Genomic DNA, 21,722 nt, shown 5'->3' on the forward strand with positions numbered 1-21,722 from the left:
AACGAACCTTGAATTTGACAGTGAAGACTATCCAATTGAATCAAGTACCAGCTTTGATCCATTCATTCAACAGTTAAGCCATGATGATACCAATATAACAGTAATGAATAATCGTCAATTTTCAGTTTCAACACAAATTCACAAATATAAGCCATAACAATTGGAAAACTTTTATAAGTAACACTATGCACCATATTCCAAGAAATGCATGGCACAGACTTCTTCATAAGAAACCATCCACTAGATCCAACTTCCACAGAGTTATCCCAGCAAACGTAGAAGACGGATACTACCAATTGTGCAAGCTACCGGAAACAGAGCAGTATATGCTCTTTACTTGTATTCAAAAGCAAGGCTTGTGGAACGCAGTTTTCAAGAAATACTTGTCAAATTCTAAGGATCCTAACTGTAGCTCGATATTTCAGGATTTATCTACACTTGGATTATCCAAGCATTACATCTTACGCTATCATGACAAGTTTACAATCTATGATTCTTTTGCTACAGTCATCCGATTCATATGGATAACCCCACTGACAACAATTCTTCTTTGAACAGACACCTGTCTTGGATAGGATTGTCGTCAATCAAATCCAGAAGGAACTATCAAACCTATCTGCTTACAATTACTTGTTGATATCTTTTGTATTTTTACAAGTCACTGTTTCATATACTTACATCACTATTAATCCCTATACTCTTTGGTACGTTTTAATAAACGTTAAGATTTTCATTCATAAAAGAAATTTGAGGATGTTTATAAATGGATAAATATGGCACTAAAAATTCTTCTTTACCATTCAAAAATAGCTTTATCCAATGTAATGTTTATTTATCTTGCTGAGAAAAATGCCGTCTTTTATCTAATGTCCAGATACATTATTTATTAATTTTCATGGGCCCTTTCTGGTAAACAAGGTTTGATTTTTATAATAAATTTTCTCAAAAAATCATACAAGCTTCTGTAATTAATTTTCATAAAAAAGGATTAGGCTTATCACTCTAATTTGAAATCATCCACTTCTTATTGGCTTCAAAAAAAAAAAAAAAAAAAAAAAAAAACTTAGCGATATTAATGTAAAAATGCTGCCTGTAGACTAATTTTGACAGCAAATTCTTTTTTGTCATTCAGTTGAACAAAATAAATAAATAAATTTTTCCTTCTTATTATTACCATAAAATGCAAACGTGTACTGTTGCAATATCAGTAATCATTCTCTTTAAAAATAACGAAAAGAAAAAAAGAAAAAAAATTTGAAACTACAACCCTGTACCTGTCGTGCCTTGTTTTTCATGCAAGGTTTAAACCTTTTAGGATTTTAACGGTCGGAGTTGAAGTACATGCTCTGTTCAGTCGACCATAAGGCACTTCATTTTCTTTAATTTATGTGTTTTTCTTTCCTTTTACATCATAATGTCAACCTCTGCCTCTCAACAAAGTAGTACATCTTCGAACCTCATAAAAAGTATAGAAATATTAACGATAAAAATAAAGAATGTATAAATAATAGCAATTTTTAGGTGTCATTCAAGACTTGTTTTCTTATAACGTAATAAAAAGAAACCAAATATTAAATCATTATTTCTTTAAAGATACTATATATATCTCGTCCAGCATGACAACTAAAGGGGTTGATAATATACAAAAGTAAATATGAAAAAAGTAATATGAATGATTTGTTTATTCTATTTTAGCATTTACAATGTTTGGCAAAACTTGAATAGAACAGAACCAACAATAACGAACATCGTATTTAGTGGGTAAAGAGATATATATTATATAAGTATCTATGTGGGTATTGAAAGATGACCTTTAGCCAAACAGCAGTGGTCCATTTGATTCATAATTTATCGCCCATCATTTTACCTAAATTCATGAGTCTCGGAGTTCCTGCAATTACCACACTTTATTTTCGTGAAACAGAACCTAATAGTGGACTATTAAAGATATATAAACAAGAAGATAGTTTGACATTAGAAGGTTTACAGAATTTTTTTTAAAAAAGGGATAGAACAAGAATTTGGTATTAAAATAATTGATAGGTTTGATTCAATGTATGCCAATCATGTCATTTTGGTACAATCATGTATTGCGTGCTATTGCGGGTAAAATACTGGTTTCAACTGGTGATATTTTTGAATCTGCTTTAGTATACGCACAAAGCATAACTCTTCAAAGTCAAAAGATCCAAATGTTGACAAGTGGGTCAGAGATCAAACACTCGGATTTAGATCCAAGGCATGATTACATATTACGTTCAAAGGAATGGAAGGAATGTTACATTTATGAAGAGGATAGTAATGATACTTACGAAGGTGAACCTTTGCAAGAACATATTTATTTGGACGAAGAATAAAAAAGCAATGTTTTGTAAATAAAAGAACATGATGCTATTTGTTTATTTTGTAACGGTAGCAGTACAAGTATGCTGACGAACATTTACATCTTTTGGTGCATAACCTTGTTCCCAAGCCAAGAGATAATCCCAGTGTGGGTTGACATGATCCTCTGTCTTATAAGTCCAGTAGAACCAGCCAATACCACTTTCATATGCATCCATCTGCTTCTCCATAAACTCCAATAAAAACCTTTTGTATTCTGGAGAAAAATTAGTCCAATTATCGATCCCTTGACAAGAACAATTAGGACACACGGGCTGAGTGACAATGTCCTCCAATGTACCATCATATCTTGCTCCTAGCCCTACACCGTTTAAGTATTTGCCACAGTCATTTGTAGCTACAGAAAATTCGCCAACCATTGTGGGTACTGTTAACGTACTTGACTCATTTAAATCCTTTTTCCAAACTTTGCAGGGAAAATCTGCTTGAACATGTCTAGGCATTGACACCAGGTCATTATCAAAAATCATGTAAAGGTGTGTCTCTATTTACATGAGTATAAATAAACAGTCTTTGCAAAAAAAAAAAAAAAAAAAAAAAAAAAAAAGAAAAAGAAAAAGAAAAAGAGAAAGAGAAATAAAAACATGAGCGGGTTTACCTAAAACAACTCTTTCAAAAGTTTTCCCAAAGAATCCACGCCAACGATGTAAAGGTATAAAGCCATCATGAAAAGTCAAAAAGGGTCCTTTGCCCTGCCCCAGTGCTTTTCGAATGGCATCATAGCTAGTTTGATACCATTGTTGTACTTTTTCTTCTGGGATATTCATTGTCGCTGGCTCATTTAATACACCAAAAACAGGAACGACGTGAGCCCATTCAGGCTTGTTAAAAAACCGAACTAACTCAGTCACTAACTGTGTCGTCCTTTCAGCATTCAAATCGCCATCCGTACCATTCAAGAACCCAACCGTCCCTGCCCTTCCAGAATGATTCCAGCCATTTTGTGAGCCAGGCGCTGTATGCAACTCAACCATCACGCGAAGTCCATACTTGCGAGCCCACTGAATACCCCTAAGCAAGTACTGCCAAGAAACGTGGGGCACAAAGGGTTCTCCAGGAAAAACCTGAAGTGCCCAATGTCCAGTTGGAATTCGAACGTGATTGAATCCCATCTCGGCAATTTTCTTAAAGTCTGCTTCTGTAATAAATGTCTCATAATGCTCCTTGAGTTGACGTTTGGCTTCATCGGGGCCTAATCTCTCACAGAGAGTCCACTCATCGAGGATCAAGGATTCATCTGATCCTATCTTTTGTTCAAACATCTTAGGTGTAATATAGGGTTCGAGTACAAGCCATCCACCAATGTTGATTCCACGAATACGGTGTTGATCGTTATAACTAAAAGGTTGGTTCAAGGGAGGTGAGTAAGGGTTGCTGCGAGCCGAATCATCAAATGGATCTTTATAGCCTGGGCTCCCGGGAGTCGTAATTCGATGATCTTCGTCGCCCACAGGTTTGGGTCTTCTTGCTGCTCTGGAAGTCACCCCGACCAAGACGATTGGGATCAAGACAATGGCTATAATAGTAAGAATGGCTACTGAGGCATATAGAATAAAGCGTGGATTGCGTGCACGCAGTTTTCCTATAAAGGATGTAGATGCCTCCGCTTTCTTTTCTTCCACTGGACTGTCAGGCAATTTTTCATGAGAATCTAAAAGAATAAATGAGTGATCAAGTGTATCATGCATTTGATCTTACTTTCCATGCTTAAGAAAAAGAAATCGAAAAAAGGAAAAAAAGAAATATATAAAAGGACATAGAAAGAATTGTATTTTTTTTTTAAAAAAAATATTGATTTGGACAAGCATGTTTCAATATACTCCCTTCGCAGAATTTTTTTTTTTCTGAATTCCCGCCATGAAGACAGTTTAAAAGTTTATTTATTGAAACATCCCTTTTTAACAACAACCACCTGCTTGCTTGGGTTCAAGGGAGGCACCTTGACCTACTTTAACAGTAGACTTTGCTTGGGTTTGCTGCATAGTACTACCCATGCGGTCCTTGATCTGTTTAGCCATTGTCAAGAAAGCTTGTTCTACATTGGTAGCATCCTTGGCAGATGTTTCCAAAAGGGGTATCTTGATAGATTCTGCAAGTTCATTTGCTTGCTCTGTGCTGACGACTTTTTTATCAGTCAAGTCACTCTTATTACCAACAAGTAATTTGTTTACTCCTTCTGCCGCATATCTATCAATTTCTTGTAACCATTGCTTTACGTGTTGAAAGGAATCGTCGTCCGTAACATCGTATACAACAATGATACCATGTGCTCCTCGATAATAAGATGAAGTAATCGTACGGAAACGCTCTTGACCTGCAGTGTCCCACTGTAAAGAGATGACGAGTGAGTTTTTCTGAGAAATTTGTCAAGTGTTTTGTTTACTTACAATTTGAAGCTTCACTGTTTTTCCTTCCAATTCAATAGTTCTGATTTTCTAATATATTTATGCCTTTGTGTGTTATCATTTCTCCTCTGTTTTTTATTTTATTTTATTTATTGCTTTGAAATATCAACTTACGAAATCGACACCAATAGTGGAAATATAACTTTCAGTATAAGTGTCATCTGCAAAACGAAGTAAAAGACAAGATTTTCCAACACCAGAGTCACCAATTAACAAAAGCTTAAACAAGTAATCACTACATGTTTTATTAGTAATTCTTTATTTTTTAGACTTCCTTTTTTACTTTACTATTCAGGGTTCATGTTGAGATGCGAATAAATTATGTCCAGGAAAAAGAAGAAAAGAGAAAGCCCAAGTGTTTCTTAAATTTTTATAAAGGAACTGCCAATCATGAGAGGGTGAGTGCTATCGGAAAATCAATTTTCACGCGATAGGGAGGGGCTCAAGATAATGCAGGAATTTTATAAGAAATGATAGTCTAAGCCATTTGTAATGAAATGTAGGTGTTACGCAAAAGCTTTAATAAAAGAAAAGAGCCTCCATCTTTTATAGAATAAAGATATGAAGTTATCTGAAGGACCAAATATAAATAATTAACAAATTACTTGTTCTGTATTATTACAAACAGTGTAATCCTTTAGAGCCTCAGCCAAATAAAGCGTAAAATTTCTATGGTAACTAGTTTTTAAAAGCCAGCCAATCAAAAGGACTGAAACTTTACCCCCAGAAAAAATACAATCATTTTTGACATAGAAAACATACATCTAACATGGGATCACAAACCTCGAAAGTTGCTAGAAGATTACCGACAAAAGCTCGACCAGAGACTTTACAAAATGCACCAACTGAATCACCGACCACCTTAAAAGCTCAAATTCAAGCAGCCTCAGGTATATAAGGGCCAATTGCTTTATGCATGTGAGATCTCGATTAACCTTTTTGCAGAATTAAAAACAGAATTCATTGAGGAAGACGGTCGTGACCCTCATTTACATGAGCATTTAAGATCTATTGGAGAAGTCGCAATCCCGCCTACTATAACAAAAATGAGAACAGTAAAAAAGAAGTGCTTTTTTAAAACAATAAATCTCTTAAATTCATTCGTTCTTTATAGTCAGATGCTATGCTTGGTATTGTCAATGAAAGAAAGAAAGCTGATTCAAAAGAATTAACAGAAGGTATCATTTCGATTGATGCCGTTTATTCCTTACTGGAAGAGCGAAAGCGACTGAATCCCGGAGAGGTTGACCTTGTATCAACGCGTCAACGCTGGATAGAGAAATACAAGGTTAATCAAGACACGCTATCAGCTTTACTCAAATATTACGGTACCATGGCTGTGATGCCAGTGGCTGCGGATGATAAAGAAGATAGACGAATGGGTGTTTGGGTATCAGATAAAGCTGACTGGGAAAGAAAAGTGAGAGAGGTGGAGGAGCGTAATGAAAAGATTGAAAAGGCAAAGAAAGATGCGCTTAAAGATAACAACCGTGAAAAAGATGGTAAAGAAAATATGAGTCAAGAAGAAAAGAAGTTGAAAGACCTGTTTGAGGATGATCTTTAGAAAATAAAAAAAAAAATGGTCTTGAATTTGGTCTGTAAAAGGAGGAATGTTTTATTGTACAATTCTGAATGACAGTATGTGTGTGCTTTGAATGTTGTATTAAGCTATTCCAGTTGCGTTGATAAACTTTAATAAAGACTGATCAAATTGGTCTGAACGAATTGGCATTTCAGGAGTATGAAAAGGATTTTTCATGACAAAATCACTGTACAAATCATATATTCTTTTCATGTAAGTGTCCACATTATTAAGCTGTGGTGAAGTTATTAAAAGAAATTTCGTCCCTGTCATAGTAAGATTTAGTTATGGTAAACTGCTCCTCTTTTTTTCTTTCTTGATAGCTTACCAGTTAGAGTCTGGTTACAATAAAGCTTAAAATTCTCTGCTTCAAGCATTTCTATTCCAGATGAGTTATGGATAGGTGAAATCTTTGAAGTAATTGCATGAACACTTTTTTATAAATCTGTATTAGTTGATACCATTATTCTTTGGATGCTTTCTATTCGTGTTTTACCCGTGAAAGGTACCGGCCAAAACGAGGTATTCATTACTCGATAACTTTTCAAGCTGATTAGAGAAATCTTTTTGATAAACAAGTCCACCAGCTTTATTGATAATATATAAAGAGTATATCATAGCCATTTTTTTGAAATTTATTAAAAAAGAATAGAAAAAAGAACGTTACACTCAGACTTTAATGGCTGGAAATGAAAACTAACAAAGGACCCCTCCTCTTTTTTTTTTTTTTTTTTTGCTATATTGACAAAGGAAAGGAGAAGAGGATGTGAATATATTTTATATCGGATAGTAAATATCTTGCTATATAAATGATATAACTTTAAAAATATATTTTATCAAGTGAGCAAGCTTTTTATTGCAAGAATTGAGGCCCCGCGACTCCTGAATATGATAGCATAAAATGCTCTTTCTAACTCCTTTTTCTTATAAAACACATGACAGAACGAAGAAAATTACCAAGTGCATTCAAAAAAAAAGAAAAAAGCAAAAAAAAGGCCCAGACTCATTTAGAGCTTTTTGAAACTTTCAAGGCAGAAGCACAAATCGCGTCAAATGCAATAAAAACGGAAAACAAGACACATACATTAATAATGGAATCCGTTCGAATAGATTTCCCTTTAAAACCTTGTAAGTAAATTTGAAAGCACTTGAGCAAATTTCATTTTCATGCAATTAGCACGTAAAATTAATTTCTACTTTTATGCATAGATCCCGCTCAACTTCAAATGATGTCAAAAGTAAAGTACTAATTGAACAAAAGTAAAAAAAGGGGGTAGAGAGCTGGTTGTAAATAAATATTTTCTACAGATTATTCATGCTTTAAATAACTCACAAAATGCACTATTAGAAAGTCCAACAGGTAAGTAACAGTAAAAAAAAATAAAGATAAAAATAAACAAATTTAAAAAACATAAGGGTCTGGTAAATCGCTTGCTTTGCTTTGTGCAGCACTAGGTATAAGATAGTATTAGTAACAAAAAGAGGAGAACATTAAAACTGTAAGATAGCCTGGAGAGAACATGAGCAAACAAAGGCTACAAAATGTAAAGAAGAATTGTTAGAGACACCTTCAGGAAAGAGAATAAGAATAGAGGCTGGGCCTTCTGACTGGACAAAAAAGTTTAGATGTGATAAATTAGCCTTTGATGATTTTCAGTCAGACAAGTTTACCAAAATAGCAGAAGCAAATACCTATGAAACTTTGCTTGATAATGTTCAAAATTCAAAAGAGAATGGCAACCAGTTTCAAAAACTTCCTCGTATTTTCGTTGGCAGTAGAACGTATGCGAAAATAATTTATTTATGAGCAACGTGTATAGTCTAACTGTTGAGTTCGGTAGCCATAAACAACTGTCGCAGCTTGTCTCTGAATTAAAAAGAAACACCCAGTATAGTCCTCGTGAGTACGATGAGTTTATTACGTTAAGCCCTGATTTAATCTTCTTTTCCTTAAGGCATCACGGTCCTTGGAAGTCGCGATCAACTGTGTAGTAAGTAGAAAATAACTATAAAAGCTTTGAAAGACATGAGTTCATCTTCTTTGTACGATCTAGTCCATTCAAAAGTATCCAAATCTTTAAATAAAAGTGAAGAATGGTATTTAAAAAAAAATAGCAATAATAATTATGATTTTTACATGGATTTGACGTGTAGTGTAGCTCTTTTGGATAAACACGATTGTATTTATGCGAAAAACACAAGAAAATTACTATATCATTCTAGTCTCAGGACAACGCATCGTGTTTGGGATATCGAAGATATGATTTCTCTTGGAAAAAAAGTAAAAGGTTTTAAGAACAGAAGGGAGAAAGGATATACAAAATTCTATATAAATTGCAAATTAAACTTGCTTATATACTAGGATGCCCATACTATGCAGCAAGAAAATTATATGAAAGTGCAGCAATCGTTTTTTGTCCGTATAATTATATTCTTAATCCAGGTAAGGAATCATTATTTTTTGTATCAAGTTGATTTCTATAACGATTCATATACAAATATACACAGTAATTAGAAAACTATTGGACATTAACCTAAAGGATAGTATTATCATCTTGGATGAAGGTAGTATAGTTCTTTGGATATTTACTGTTAATGTTTTATTGTTTATTTCTGAATTTCTTATTTTGTAGCTCATAACATGGAGGACGCTGCTCGATCTGCCGGTTCCTTTGAGTTAGATGATAAATCACTTAGTATATTAAAGATTGAATTGACTCAGATTATCAAAGGTGGATTTGAGCCAGATGCCCATCGAGTATTGGAACATGTAAGTTTATTATGAATTAGGCGTTTATCGTAATATTTATTTTTATTAAATAGCTATTTGATGGCATATGGGAATGGATCAATTCACCCGGCAATAAATACGACATTGAAGAATATGAAAGACATATCAACATGTAAGTTTCCTTTTTCATACTTTTGACTCTACCATTTTATCTAACCTATTTTTTGCTTGTTGCAGCTGGTCAGGACGAAAGATTATTGATAAACTAAAAGGATTAAATATTACAGCACATGTATATGAAGCTGAATTTATTCCTGCTTACAAAACTGTCTCTCAGCATGCAGAATCAGTTAGAAGAGAAAGCGAAAATATAATGATTGATGACGAATTGGAAGGCAGTCAACCTGAAGTCCGTGTTCACAGACAGGAGTGTTTATCCAATAATTCGCTGTCTATCGTGCAAGGTATTTTCATGGTCTTTGGCTTTCTCTTTCGTAAAGATCGTGATTATGTCCAGGATTATAGAATGGCACTTATGAAGAGAAAAGAAAAAGGAAATGAGCTGAACGTCGCTCATAGCAAAAAGAGTGCAAAATCCACACAGGACTCTTTGTGGTCCTACAAAATAAGTTTCTGGTATAAAAAAGCAAACTCTAATGATCTACAAGAAAATAATTATATATTTACATCTATATCTTTTATTGAAGGTGTTTGAATCCAGGCATTATTTTTCAAGACATGTGTGCAGAGACAAGGTCCGTTATTCTTACTAGTGGAACTTTATCCCCTGTAAGTTGCATAACTTAAAAAAGGAGCTGTATAAAGAATTTTACAAGTATTTCTAGATGGAAACATTTGCTTCAGAATTGGAAACAGATTTGTATGGATAAGAAAAGTAACACTTTTGCGGATGAGTAATAATTAGTTTTACTATAAATAGCCATGGAAAGCTTGAAGCAAATCATGTTGTTGATCCATCTCAGGTTTGGGTGTCTTGTATGCCTATGGGGTATATACATCATTTATTCTGAGCACAGATTTAGACTAACATTTTTAAACAGCCCAAATGGTGCGCATCTAAGAGGCGTTTATTCAAACATCGAAAGCTTTCGATACCAAGATGATGTTGGAGAAGGTATGGATTTAAAGTGTTTCTACTAGAGACTATATACATGATTTATATCTATTTTTCGCTGTAGCTATCTCTCAAATAGTTGAAACTGTTCCCTTTGGTATTTTGTGCTTTCTTCCTTCCTATAATGCTTTAGACAAACTAATGCAAAGATGGACAGTAAAAAAGAAAAAAAAACTTTTAGATAGAGCAACTAATGTAACCCTTTTTTATAGCTGACTGGTACTTTAGAGCATATCAAGCGTAAAAAGTTTGTTTTTCTTGGTAAATATATGTATATCAACATGTAAAGTGCATGTTTTTAACTAATTGAAAAATTGGAATAGAACCTAGAGGTTCGGATAAAAAGAAATTTGAAAGAGTAATCAATGCATTTTATGATCAGATTGATGAGCTCGTAGATTGTTCAGATGATGAAAAAGACGGTGCCATCTTTTTTGCTGTAAGAGTGCTTCTCTCTGTAATCCTTAATTTAAATATGCAAATTTGATAGGTCTACCGAGGAAAAGTCAGTGAAGGCGTGGACTTTTCAGACGCGTATTGTCGAGCTGTTATTGCTTTGGGACTACCTTATCCTGGCTTGTATATATATTTCATTTACATATAATAAGAAAAAAGGACTGACAATAAAAATTCATCTTAGAAAAGATATAGAGGTATCATTGAAAAAAGAGTACAATGACTTGAAACAAAGAACTCAACATCATGGCGGTGTGATGAACGGTCGTGATTGGTATGCTACTCAGGCCTATAGAGGTAAATAAGTACTTTTCCTAGACCTTTATATGCCTGTATTCTTAACTTTTCAAAATTAATGTAGCAATGAATCAAGCCTTAGGTAGATGTATAAGGCATAAGAATGTAAAGTTTCTTCTTTTTTGTAGCTAGTGTCACTTTTTCACAACTTTTCGTTTCTCTTTCAATGTGTAGGATTGGGGAGCAATTATATTATTAGAGGACAGGTTTCAAGAATCAGAACATATAAAAGGCTTATCGAAATGGATAAGAAATCGAGTACACATTCATGAGAGCTTTAATGAAGGTATATCAAGTCTGAAAGAGTTTGTGGATCATCGCTTAAGCATCGAACAGCAATCCATTATTCCAAACAGCGATATGCCTACCAATAACCAGACAATCACTCAACAAGCTACTATTGACGTTTCAGCCATCAAAAATGAAGATATGTCTGATTACTGTTTTACTTCATGCGATTGTACCAATACAAAGGAAGATACTCAGCAAGTAGAAGCTTCCACTACGAAAAGCGATTTCACTATGCTTGATGGCGATATAAGAGAGCCTGATCAAGAGAATACTGCAATTTCTCTTGCTACACAAATTGAAAGGAGGCTTGGGCTTTCTCCTACCATATCGCATGTTGGCTTTACTCAAATAAAGAAGATCCCACAAACTTCGATGACGCTACAAAATCAAACTACTTATGATACCCTTCTTGATGGCCTAGATGCTGTATTCAAAGATATAGATGACGATTTGGATTGTGAAGAATTAGAAAACCAAGCATCCGCTTTCGTTTCAACGATTGCTGAAACCAAACCAAGAAAGCCCATGTTTTGCCAGAACTGCAGACGCATCTTGTTGACAGGAGATACAAGCGGTTTAAAGCATGTGGATGACTTCTCTTTGAATTGTGTGCTTCTACTGAGCACAAATAGTGCATATGTTTTAGAAGTAGAGAACCCGACTGCATGGGAAGCATATAGTGTATGCATTGATTTAGAACGACTGCCGAATGAAACGCAAGTATATATGAATAAGGCAGACAAGCTATTTTACCAAAAAATCAATTGTAATTGTGCTTGTCTTATTGGGGTTATCGTATGCGGTGCAATGTCACCTGAAAGACAAAGTTACGTAGGAAAAGTATTTATTTCATATGATGCTGTCATTTTTTAATTAATAGTATAACAGCAACTCTGAAATAAACATACTGGCTTCTCCCTCCATCAATAGTAAATGTATACTCTGTAACACGGCCTTTTTTTCTGTAAAAAGGGAGGCATATGCGCCGTCTGTGTGATGTTATAGACTTTTGAATTTGAATTGTGCTTTTATAGTCTATAAAAGTGATGAGCTTCTACAATTCCCATTATATGTAAAAGAGCTTTTAATACATCTAAAAAAGGTACTATTAGCTCAACAACATTAAAAACTAGAGCAAAAAGTAATTTCGCGATTATACATTCACTTTTTTAAATTCATATTCGTTGTTAACTTTGTCTACGAAAGAAAAAAATTCCATCTACTGCTTAATCATATCATGGTATAGCCAGTATTATGCTTCTTTCCATAATCTCATGCTATGTTTTATATTTCCTCGTGTACGTGTACCTATAGTGATTTTTTATTCAGTTTCTCAATTAAATTTATTTCATCATCAGCACCTTCTTTGGTCTCTGCATCCCTTTCATTTTCTTTAACCAAACTTTTCAGAAAATCTTTGCAATCTGGATCTTGACCAATTGTGCTTTCACAAACGATACAAACCATTTGCTTTTCTTTATTAATACCCTATCTTTTATCTTGGGCGTCTTTAAACATGTATTCATCAAATCCCTTGTGAAAAATAATGACTCCACCTATTACTTTAAATTGAAAGCAAACACGAAAAAAGTCTTCTTTTCCTTTAGAACATATTTTCTCTTGAGAGAGGTAGTATTCAAATATACTTTTGTAAACTTATGACTTAGTCAACTTTCCCGGAATAAAAGATCAATGATTAGTTGTTCTTTGTTAACCCAAGGTATAACTGCTTCCATGAAGACACCTTTCGGCAGCTGTGAAGGAAGCTTTTGAGCAACTGCTCTGCCATTCAGCTGAGATTTACGAAAATGATTTTTTGGTCTCTTCTTGTTCCCTTATTTTCCTTTCTCTCTCTGGTTACTGACACCTGTTGTTGTTCCAAGATCAATATATAAATATAGAAAAAAAATATATATACGATCCAAACTTCCCTTAACAACAATCAATAGTATACATGGCTCATCATTAGCAAATACACACTTATCCAAATATTGAAAACCAACAGTTTGTAACTTGATTGTAGCTTTCTGCTGGTAACCAGTGTGTCCAAATGAGATCCAAACATGTATTTTATTGTACGGACTGTTTTCTGTTTGATTGGAACTTTTTCATCATGGGCAGTAATCTTGAGACTAGTCAAACGGTATGCAGGCCCATTATCTTTATTTTAGGCTAGACGATCTATCCTCTTTTCTGAGCTGGTTTATACTCAGATGAATGTAGTCTCACTTTTTGCCTCTACAATAATTGAGATATCATTTAAAACAAATATAGCTATTTGTTTTTCTTTCACTTAGACTTTAATGAAAACTGACATTCGTGTTGACCTTCGGATCAGTAGCAAAGATCAAAAGGTTTAAATCCTACTCTCTGAATTGTCTGCAATTCATTGATGATTGTTAATAGCAATTAAAATATCAATGAATGAAAGATCAATGTATGCATTTCATCTTTTTATCATCTATTGACAATTATGAAACAGCAGAGTTATTAAGGCCGACTATCCTAGGCTTCCATATTTTGTCATAGCAACTTTATTAACTTTTTGTAATTTTGCTTTTCGTCTATTGATCCAGTAATCATAGCCCAAATAATCACTATTAAAAACCTAAAATAAAATGCTTCCAACAACACTTTATAAGAAAACACAATAAAATGAGTTTTGCTGGATGTAATCACGTGCATATATACGGAGCATGAAACAAGGTTGGTTGCTTTTTTTTTTTCTTTTTTTTTTTTTTGCTTAAAGACATGTTGAAACCTAAAGTGATTTCACAAGCATTAAGACAAACTCTTAATAATGGAGTGAAAGCAGCAATGTAATATACTGAAAAAGGGGAAAAGAAAGAGAGACAAAAACTTATATTTAAAGTGGTGTAGGATAATGACAAGTGAAGGATCACTTGTATCATTTGCAGCAGATACAGACAAAGAAGCTACGACGTATGCAGCCATATCAGCTAATATTTGGAATACTTATAAAAAGAAGAACAAATACACAGAACTAAAATATCAAGTTTTACATTGTGAGGTAATAATAAAAGTACTGAATACAGCATCCTTTATTCATGTCAAGCATAGGAAGGAATATTATATGTGACAAACGTTGGATCAATGATACTATGCCTTGTTGGAAATCATCAAGCTATGGAAGATGTAGGAATATTAAAAGCTAAAGGAGAAGCTATAAAAAATCATCTCGAAGAACCCTTAATACAATTTGCTGCTTCAGAATTCAGTATTCCCCCTTGAGATTCAGACCGTTTTAGACTTGCAAAATAAAAAGCCGGGCATTTTTTATTTGCAAACGCGTTTTGTATGATAACTTGTCACTTTCATCCATGCTCGATCCATCGGAAAGAACGTTTATTGAAGCGGCGGTTGACTGCATCTTATTTTTTCTCACAGTGACCATTGAACCTTGTCTGTCTGTCGTTTAGGTAGACCGGGCCGTATGTCTTTGTTGCGTGTTCTTGATGTATGATAGATTATAACATCACAGTCTCTTTTTATAACTAATGACTGCACCAATACAGGAGCATGCTTTTTCTGTTTTAAATCTCGGTGCATTCTCCCAGCCAGGTCATCTGTATGGAAGAAATGATTTCAAGTGTAAGATTTAAAAGAGGTCTTGTGCAGGCTTTCAAGTCTTTTTTCACACAGTCTATCATCAAAGCATCTTGAGAAAATAATCGGATTAGTTTGTACCAGTCTTGTTTCCTCGCGATATAGCAAACGCTTTGCATCTTGTTTGCTGATCTCTGGGCTTTGATGATTTTCTTTACCGTGTACCGTAGTTCCGACGATTTTATTTCAGCAGTAGAAAATTAAACATTGTATTACTCTTGTGTTTTTCAGTATTTAGTACAGAAGCCGATGAAAGGAAATAATGAACTACAACTATTTTGTCAACATTTATAGAGTACATGTTTTGTTTTGTTTTTCCATTTTGATAATACAATTAAGAGTGTATCACATATAATGAAATACACGTCATTGTTACAATCATCAAAATAACATGAATGCAACAAGATCCATGAAATAATGAAACTTTGCCCAACTTTGATATGAATTACAAGTCCCAGACATTTTTACGTACATTCAACAATAACTAATACTCGTCTTCAATGCTTCTAAACCTTTCAAAAGCTTGATACCGACTGGTGTTTTTAAGCATCTTATGCCAATGATCCTTCAGAGCACGAATTCTTTAAAAGGAAAAAAGTCAGAATATAAAAGATAAATTTCATCCAATCATCCCTTTCCACTTTTTCCTTGTCTTTTTTTTTTCTTCTTCTTTTACATTTAAAAAAGATGATGACAAAATACTCTACTTTACTCATCTTTGGTTTATTATACTTCTTTCACTCTGGTATGTATACATAAAGTCTGTCTATAAATTATATGGAATAACACGACCTAGTGTTTGCACAACAGGCAGCAGTGCCCGCTCAAGTCGAGATTACTGCAGAGTTCCCAGATAACCCGTTTGGCAGTAAGTAAGATTAATTTTGGTAGCAGACAGTAATAGACTAAAAGGAGTATAAAGTGATTGTGAATGGTCAACGTAATAAGGTTCTTTTGGACATCAATAACAAGGACAAGACATCTTATACTGTTTTTGCTATTTCTGGCCAAATTACAAAGGCAGATGATTTCTCAAGTGTTGTTCGTAACGTAAGTTTATTTATACGAGATGGGGTAAACAGGATACTAATTTTATATCTAGCTCACTGCCACACGTTATGGTAGCCCTCTCACTGCTGAATCTTCTCTTCAAATCCCTTACCACTTTTATTCTGAATATCTTCCTGGAGACCATGGTTTAATTGTTTATGTTGACTTATTATCTGGGGTAAATATCATTTTTCTTATTAGATGGAGAAAGAGAATTAATTATTGTTATAAAGGAATCTATCACTCGTGTTGTTGGCTATAATGGTACTATCACCGTGACTGATCCTGAAGGTTCTTGGTTTGACATTCAACTGTAAGTTTTTAAAAGAGAAAAGAAAGAAATGCTTATGAATGGATCATAGTCTCTTTTTGTACGCTGTTCTCTTGGCTGGTGCTGCTGGTGTTGCTTATGTTATTCGTGAAGCTTTCTTTGGTGATGTTAAGAGAGCCAAAAAGGTAAAAACGACAACAATCAGGAAAGCAGGAAACTAATAGGTAAAGTAGATAAAGAAGGCTGAAATATCGACTGAGCGTCCTACTCATCGTGACGAAAAGGGTGAAATGGTTTTAGATGAAACTTGGATTCCTGAACAACACCTTGGTTTGAATAAACAACAAAAGGCAAAGAAGAGATCTGGTAATCGTAAATAATTGTGTATAATAATGATTCACAAAAGTATGTAAAAAAATAAAAAAAAAAAGTGCATTCTTTATAATTTTTTTAATATCAGTCTTTCTATTTCTTTTTTTTTTTTTTTTTTTTTTTTTTTCTTATTTACATTGTATAAAATGGCACTTGACAACTTTATTTCTTCTAGTTCTTTAAGACAAAAATTAGAAAATGCTGGATATGAAACAATACAAGAATTAAAGGAAACTAATCTTATTCAACTCTCAAAAGGTTTTTTTTTATATAAAGTTTTTGTAAAAATGAAGTTGATTGTATGCAAATCTAGATTTACAATTAACAAAAGAAGAAGTAGCAACAATTATCACGACTACCAGCAAAGGTAATTAAGAAAAGAAAGGATATTGACACGATAATAATAGAGAAATAGATGCCAAACTGGATAAGCAGTCTTTGGCTGAAAGGATTGCACAAGCAGAAGAACAAGGGATCAGCTTATCATCGAAAAATCTTGATAAATTATTAGATGTGGGAATACCAGCTTATAGAATTACTGAAATATGTGGTGAATCAGGATGTGGGAAAACTCAAGTCTGGTAAACGACCCAATCAGTTGGATGCATAATAGGCTGATATATTGAGTGTGTAGTATGCAATTGGCAGTCAATACACAATTACCGATTGAAAAAGGAGGCATGAATGGAGAATGCATTTATGTGGACACTGAAGGATCCTTTTTACCTTCACGTTTGATCGAGATGGCTAAAATGTATGATATTGAATCTATTTCAAAAGGAGTTCATTTATTTAGAATATTGGATCATATCGAACTAATAGCATTCATTCGACAACTACCGACTGTTTTAAAAGAATACCCAAAGGTCAGGTTGATTGTGATTGATTCAATTGCATATCATTTTAGACTTAATACTTTGGATTCAAAAAAGCGAACACATTTTGTGAACTATTTGGCTCATACGTTGGTTCAGATAGCAAACAAATATAAATTAGCCGTAAGTACTGTGGATTGCTTAGAAAACTTGCTGAATGGTCAATAATAGGTAGTGGTTACAAATCATGTTACAGTCAATGGTATTGATGGTAGATGGACACCTTCGTTAGGTGCTTCATGGGGGCACTGGTGTACTAATAGATTATATTTGTATCGTAAACGTCAATTTCGATTTGGATTTCTATTTAAATCAACAGAAAGTAGTCAAAGTACCCCAGTGCACTTTTGTATTAAGGTGTGTTTCTTCTTTTATGTTGGCTGTATTCATAGTTTGTATATAGGAAGAAGGAATAACAGACCCTGATGAAAATGAAACACAGATATTGAAATCAGAAAGAGAAGCAGAAATAAAGAATGAGATGAAATCCACCTTGGAAGGATTAAGATCGTCGGCTGTGACTGAAGAATATGAAAGGAACATGTTGGACGATGACTGGGTTGAGCCTTCAACAGAAGAGTCCGTTGTGATCAAAATGGAGCTGATACAACACTCTGACAAACATACTGACTCAGTCAACCCATCCAGTACAACAAATGATCATCCTGTGGAATCTACCGAACCTACTCATCCATTGACTGAAGTAAATACCAGTAACGATAGTCAACAAGGAAAGAAGAGATCAAGAAGTGATGATGAAAGTGAAGAAGGTTATTGGTCAAGCGATGTTGAAGAAGATCTTTATTTTTTAATAAATATGGAAAATACATTTTGAGATTTTGTATAAAACAAAAGTGGGGCTCAGTTTCTATTTTTGTTTATTTCATCATTGTATTATTTTTTTTTTTAATGTCACTAACCAAGAAATCTCGGAAACCAATCGGTAAAGTGAATAAAAGTATAGAATGCCTGTTTAATGTCAACATTTATTATAAAAGATGGTCCTTTTAGACAGCAACGGTTACCTGCTTGGCAACCTGTGTTGACACCTCGAGTGGTTTTACCTACTTCATTTACTATAGGAGCATTGTTCGTACTTATCGGAGGACTATTGTTTTGGTCGAGTGGAAAGGTAGAAAGAGATGGAAATAAAGAAAAGAAGCTTATTGTGAATAGGTTTATGAGATTATGATTGATTATACAACCTGTGAAAAGTATACGACACCCATCTACTTGGATTCTACTCGTTATAGATCAAGATTCAGTAACAATAGTGCACCAGAACCACCTACATTTTATTATGAAAACACGACACAATTTTTAGACCCCAGTTGGCAAAATCCAAATAATTTGACAATCAAACGATGTGTGATTGATTTTACTGTACCTGAGACAATGCAGGGACCTGTATTTATGTATTATAGATTAACCAACTTTTATCAAAACAGAAGACAATATATTAAAAATTACGACGCTAATCAATTGGCTGGACAAGCAGTTGATTCATCTGCTTTACAATCCAATTGTGATCCACTGGTCACTGATGCAAACAACCTGATTTATTATCCTTGTGGACTCATAGCGAATTCAATGTTTAATGGTAAAAGATAAAGTACTTGTTGATTGGAGAGAGATTGATATGATAAATAGATACTGCGAGTGATCTTTTGTCTGTTACGACCGCATCAAAATCTTATACGTTTGACAGAAACAATTTAGCTTGGCCGACTGACAGAGAAAAATACAAGGCTACGAGTTATCAACTGTCATCGATTGCACCACCCATGAATTGGGCTACTCGATATCCCAATGGTAGTTATACTCAAGACTATCCACCACCTGATCTTTCAACGATGGAAAGATTGATAGTTTGGATGCATGTGGCTGCCTTGCCTGATTTTAGAAAGATATGGGCTAGAAATGATGATGAGAACTTGGGTGTTGATAGATGGAGAATTAGTATTGACATGAGTAACTAGGATGTATGAATGATGGATTTATAAGCTAATGTGTGTGTATTGCAATAGACTTTGATACAACTGTTTATGATGGTACAAAGTGGTTGGTGATATCAACCACATCACCCTTTGGAGGAAAGAATCCTTATTTAGGAATTGCTTATCTGACAATTGGAAGCATTATTTTGCTACTAGGCATTTCATTTACACTTCGTCACTGTCTTCAACCAAGGTATGTTGTATTGATCTGTCTTGTATAAATTAGCCAACATTTGAATAGAAAACTGCACCATATATCATTAACTAATCATATTAATAATAATAATAAAACGCGTAAAGAACAACAATAATATTAAACACTTTTAAAAAAAAAAACTGGGTTCAAATCATACTTTTTTTGTTTTTTGAAGAAAAAAAAAATGGAAAATGATTCAGAATTTGAACAACAATTTACAAAATTATTAAAAGATGCAGCAAAAGGTTTAGAAGATCTTCAATCACAGTTTGAAGACATGGATCGTAATTTACAGACTGTTCATTCTCTTGGAAAACAAGTATATGAATCTTCACATTTATGGCATGAATTTAATAAAGCCATTGACAACAATCGCATGTTTGTCAGTGATAATGAAGTACACAGAGAACAGTAATAAAGCAAAAGAAAGAAAGAAAAATGAAGGGCTTGATAAATGGTTCTCCATTTCCCATTCATCATCTGAACAAAGTTATTCAAAAAGAAAATCACAATTTAAAAAGAGGATCACTCCTCCCTTCTGCACTACAATAAATACTTTTACTCAATTCTCGTCTTTGTATATGTCGACTCTTGGTTTATCAACAACCCATTTATTTGTCCAGGTTCATGCTTGTAATTGAACGAGTGAATAAACTTGAAAATGAATGGCATCGATCTTTAGCTGATTTTGCACACAGACCGGATCGTGTTTACGGTTCTTTTTTTTTAAAAAAAAAAAAAAAAAAAAAAAAAAAAATAGTGAATGTGTTGCTTTTGTTGGTTTCATTCTCTTTTATATCAACCAATTTACTCTTAGTACATCTCCTATGATTGATATTCTTTTAGGTCTCATTCTTAATGAAAAGAATAACAGTTTCAGGTTGATGTCTGTATCACTGACAAATGCGGGGTAAAAAAGAAAAAAAAAAAAAAAGAGATGAGATGTCTAAATATTTCAATCACGGCAAGCGTGTTGTGTTTGAGGTGTGGTTGATGGATCCCATTAGAATTGGAAGGATTTAAATAATGAGTTTATTGTCAGGATTCATCTGAACAAACACTTCTTGTTCTTTTTTTATGAGATACCAATCGACGTTTGTTTAAGAATTTCTCCTATTTCAATGGGTCAGTGTATGAAACAAAGAAGGATAAAGATACATACGACAATGTCTTTTGCACCAAATCTACTAGCGAAACTTCTGATGAATTCATGACTTGAATCCTCCAAAGTAGCCAAGTGTTCTAATAGGATCGTTATTAGCTGACTTTTCAAATTGTCAATGTGCTTCATTGTCTTGATTTCTCTTTCTTTCAAGAATGAGATGTTCAAGTCCTTTGCACTGACACCTCTTTCGATGTTTCTACAAAGATAAGCATCATAATCACGTATGATACGAGTGATCAGATCAGAGGTCGAGATACCATCTGTACGTTGAGTAGGCAAGAATCTACCCTGTGCTTTTGCAAAGGCATAGACATCTCCCGACTCTGTAGATTGATAAGGTTCTGCATCATGAGCCACATAATCTATTTGGTGTTTATCAATGAATTCTTGCGTCACTGTCCATGGTGCGTCAGGGATGACCTGATCAACCCATTTGCAGTGTGCGACAGATTGATATCTTTCTTGTTCGTTCATCACCCGTTTTACCTTTACGCCTATTTGTCTCTTGATCATTACAGACTAGGAGGATGGGATGAATACATTAGATGATCTTCATGCCTACTTACCACCAACCATCAAATAAACGTCAGGAAATGATTTCTTGGCTTGTTCTAGTGCTTTTGCATGTCCAAAATGAAATAAATCGTATATTCCATCACAATAGATACGCACAGGTCTATCACTTGGTGGCTAAGCTATTATTAACAATCCTCTCTTTTGGTTTCTATTACCTCTTTCACTTTAAAGTCATAACCAGAAATGATTAAACCCTTTGGAATAAAAGATGAACTCTCGGTTAAATATTCAATGGTTTCAAACGTGTTTTCTGATGTCTTTAACTTTTTTTGTGAAGGCATTGGACTAAAGAG

General features: G+C 34.0%; 13 protein-coding genes across 13 annotated transcripts; 9 read left to right on the forward strand and 4 right to left on the reverse strand.

Moving 5' to 3' along the window:
* Nucleotides 1-1,616: 1,616 nt before the first annotated feature.
* RO3G_00818 (uncharacterized protein) lies at nt 1,617-2,357 on the forward strand (the record flags this gene model as incomplete). Its single annotated transcript, XM_067655409.1, has 4 exons — nt 1,617-1,648; nt 1,696-1,761; nt 1,818-1,981; nt 2,044-2,357. 4 exons carry the CDS (start codon nt 1,617-1,619, stop codon nt 2,355-2,357), a joined length of 576 nt encoding a protein of 191 aa, XP_067511510.1.
* Nucleotides 2,358-2,399: 42 nt separating this feature from the next.
* On the reverse strand, nt 2,400-3,665 carry RO3G_00819 (uncharacterized protein; the record flags this gene model as incomplete). The annotated part of the gene is made up of 2 exons (XM_067655410.1): nt 2,400-2,887; nt 3,002-3,665. The coding sequence occupies 2 exons, from the start codon at nt 3,663-3,665 to the stop codon at nt 2,400-2,402; spliced, it is 1,152 nt and encodes a 383-aa protein (XP_067511511.1).
* Nucleotides 3,666-4,301: 636 nt separating this feature from the next.
* Nucleotides 4,302-5,110, reverse strand: RO3G_00820 (GTP-binding protein ypt1; the record flags this gene model as incomplete). The annotated part of the gene is made up of 4 exons (XM_067655411.1): nt 4,302-4,757; nt 4,791-4,838; nt 4,923-5,043; nt 5,097-5,110. The coding sequence occupies 4 exons, from the start codon at nt 5,108-5,110 to the stop codon at nt 4,302-4,304; spliced, it is 639 nt and encodes a 212-aa protein (XP_067511512.1).
* A 467-nt stretch (nt 5,111-5,577) lies between these two features.
* Nucleotides 5,578-6,372, forward strand: RO3G_00821 (uncharacterized protein; the record flags this gene model as incomplete). Its single annotated transcript, XM_067655412.1, has 3 exons — nt 5,578-5,698; nt 5,754-5,863; nt 5,923-6,372. 3 exons carry the CDS (start codon nt 5,578-5,580, stop codon nt 6,370-6,372), a joined length of 681 nt encoding a protein of 226 aa, XP_067511513.1.
* Nucleotides 6,373-6,563: 191 nt separating this feature from the next.
* On the reverse strand, nt 6,564-7,014 carry RO3G_00822 (uncharacterized protein; the record flags this gene model as incomplete). The annotated part of the gene is made up of 3 exons (XM_067655413.1): nt 6,564-6,577; nt 6,719-6,822; nt 6,887-7,014. 3 exons carry the CDS (start codon nt 7,012-7,014, stop codon nt 6,564-6,566), a joined length of 246 nt encoding a protein of 81 aa, XP_067511514.1.
* Nucleotides 7,015-7,481: 467 nt separating this feature from the next.
* On the forward strand, nt 7,482-8,197 carry RO3G_00823 (uncharacterized protein; the record flags this gene model as incomplete). Its single annotated transcript, XM_067655414.1, has 4 exons — nt 7,482-7,518; nt 7,600-7,628; nt 7,699-7,750; nt 7,899-8,197. The coding sequence occupies 4 exons, from the start codon at nt 7,482-7,484 to the stop codon at nt 8,195-8,197; spliced, it is 417 nt and encodes a 138-aa protein (XP_067511515.1).
* Nucleotides 8,198-9,031: 834 nt separating this feature from the next.
* RO3G_00824 (uncharacterized protein) lies at nt 9,032-12,173 on the forward strand (the record flags this gene model as incomplete). The annotated part of the gene is made up of 13 exons (XM_067655415.1): nt 9,032-9,160; nt 9,214-9,293; nt 9,359-9,757; nt 9,829-9,910; nt 9,967-10,001; nt 10,183-10,256; nt 10,321-10,412; nt 10,469-10,517; nt 10,580-10,695; nt 10,747-10,835; nt 10,897-11,009; nt 11,074-11,114; nt 11,184-12,173. 13 exons carry the CDS (start codon nt 9,032-9,034, stop codon nt 12,171-12,173), a joined length of 2,289 nt encoding a protein of 762 aa, XP_067511516.1.
* Nucleotides 12,174-14,051: 1,878 nt separating this feature from the next.
* On the forward strand, nt 14,052-14,552 carry RO3G_00825 (uncharacterized protein; the record flags this gene model as incomplete). The annotated part of the gene is made up of 3 exons (XM_067655416.1): nt 14,052-14,119; nt 14,181-14,331; nt 14,382-14,552. The coding sequence occupies 3 exons, from the start codon at nt 14,052-14,054 to the stop codon at nt 14,550-14,552; spliced, it is 390 nt and encodes a 129-aa protein (XP_067511517.1).
* A 1,062-nt stretch (nt 14,553-15,614) lies between these two features.
* On the forward strand, nt 15,615-16,803 carry RO3G_00826 (uncharacterized protein; the record flags this gene model as incomplete). The annotated part of the gene is made up of 8 exons (XM_067655417.1): nt 15,615-15,672; nt 15,724-15,795; nt 15,850-15,977; nt 16,030-16,155; nt 16,211-16,290; nt 16,340-16,433; nt 16,482-16,620; nt 16,796-16,803. 8 exons carry the CDS (start codon nt 15,615-15,617, stop codon nt 16,801-16,803), a joined length of 705 nt encoding a protein of 234 aa, XP_067511518.1.
* A 1,173-nt stretch (nt 16,804-17,976) lies between these two features.
* Nucleotides 17,977-18,330, forward strand: RO3G_00827 (uncharacterized protein; the record flags this gene model as incomplete). Its single annotated transcript, XM_067655418.1, has 1 exon — nt 17,977-18,330. One exon carries the CDS (start codon nt 17,977-17,979, stop codon nt 18,328-18,330), a length of 354 nt encoding a protein of 117 aa, XP_067511519.1.
* A 353-nt stretch (nt 18,331-18,683) lies between these two features.
* RO3G_00828 (uncharacterized protein) lies at nt 18,684-19,474 on the forward strand (the record flags this gene model as incomplete). The annotated part of the gene is made up of 2 exons (XM_067655419.1): nt 18,684-19,095; nt 19,146-19,474. The coding sequence occupies 2 exons, from the start codon at nt 18,684-18,686 to the stop codon at nt 19,472-19,474; spliced, it is 741 nt and encodes a 246-aa protein (XP_067511520.1).
* Nucleotides 19,475-19,872: 398 nt separating this feature from the next.
* RO3G_00829 (uncharacterized protein) lies at nt 19,873-20,103 on the forward strand (the record flags this gene model as incomplete). The annotated part of the gene is made up of 1 exon (XM_067655420.1): nt 19,873-20,103. The coding sequence occupies one exon, from the start codon at nt 19,873-19,875 to the stop codon at nt 20,101-20,103; it is 231 nt and encodes a 76-aa protein (XP_067511521.1).
* A 711-nt stretch (nt 20,104-20,814) lies between these two features.
* Nucleotides 20,815-21,710, reverse strand: RO3G_00830 (uncharacterized protein; the record flags this gene model as incomplete). The annotated part of the gene is made up of 3 exons (XM_067655421.1): nt 20,815-21,347; nt 21,420-21,543; nt 21,585-21,710. The coding sequence occupies 3 exons, from the start codon at nt 21,708-21,710 to the stop codon at nt 20,815-20,817; spliced, it is 783 nt and encodes a 260-aa protein (XP_067511522.1).
* Between the last annotated feature and the right edge of the window lie 12 nt (nt 21,711-21,722).

Source organism: Rhizopus delemar, genomic scaffold (assembly GCF_000149305.1).
Source record: "Rhizopus delemar RA 99-880 supercont3.1 genomic scaffold, whole genome shotgun sequence".
Classification (NCBI taxonomy): domain Eukaryota; kingdom Fungi; phylum Mucoromycota; class Mucoromycetes; order Mucorales; family Rhizopodaceae; genus Rhizopus; species Rhizopus delemar.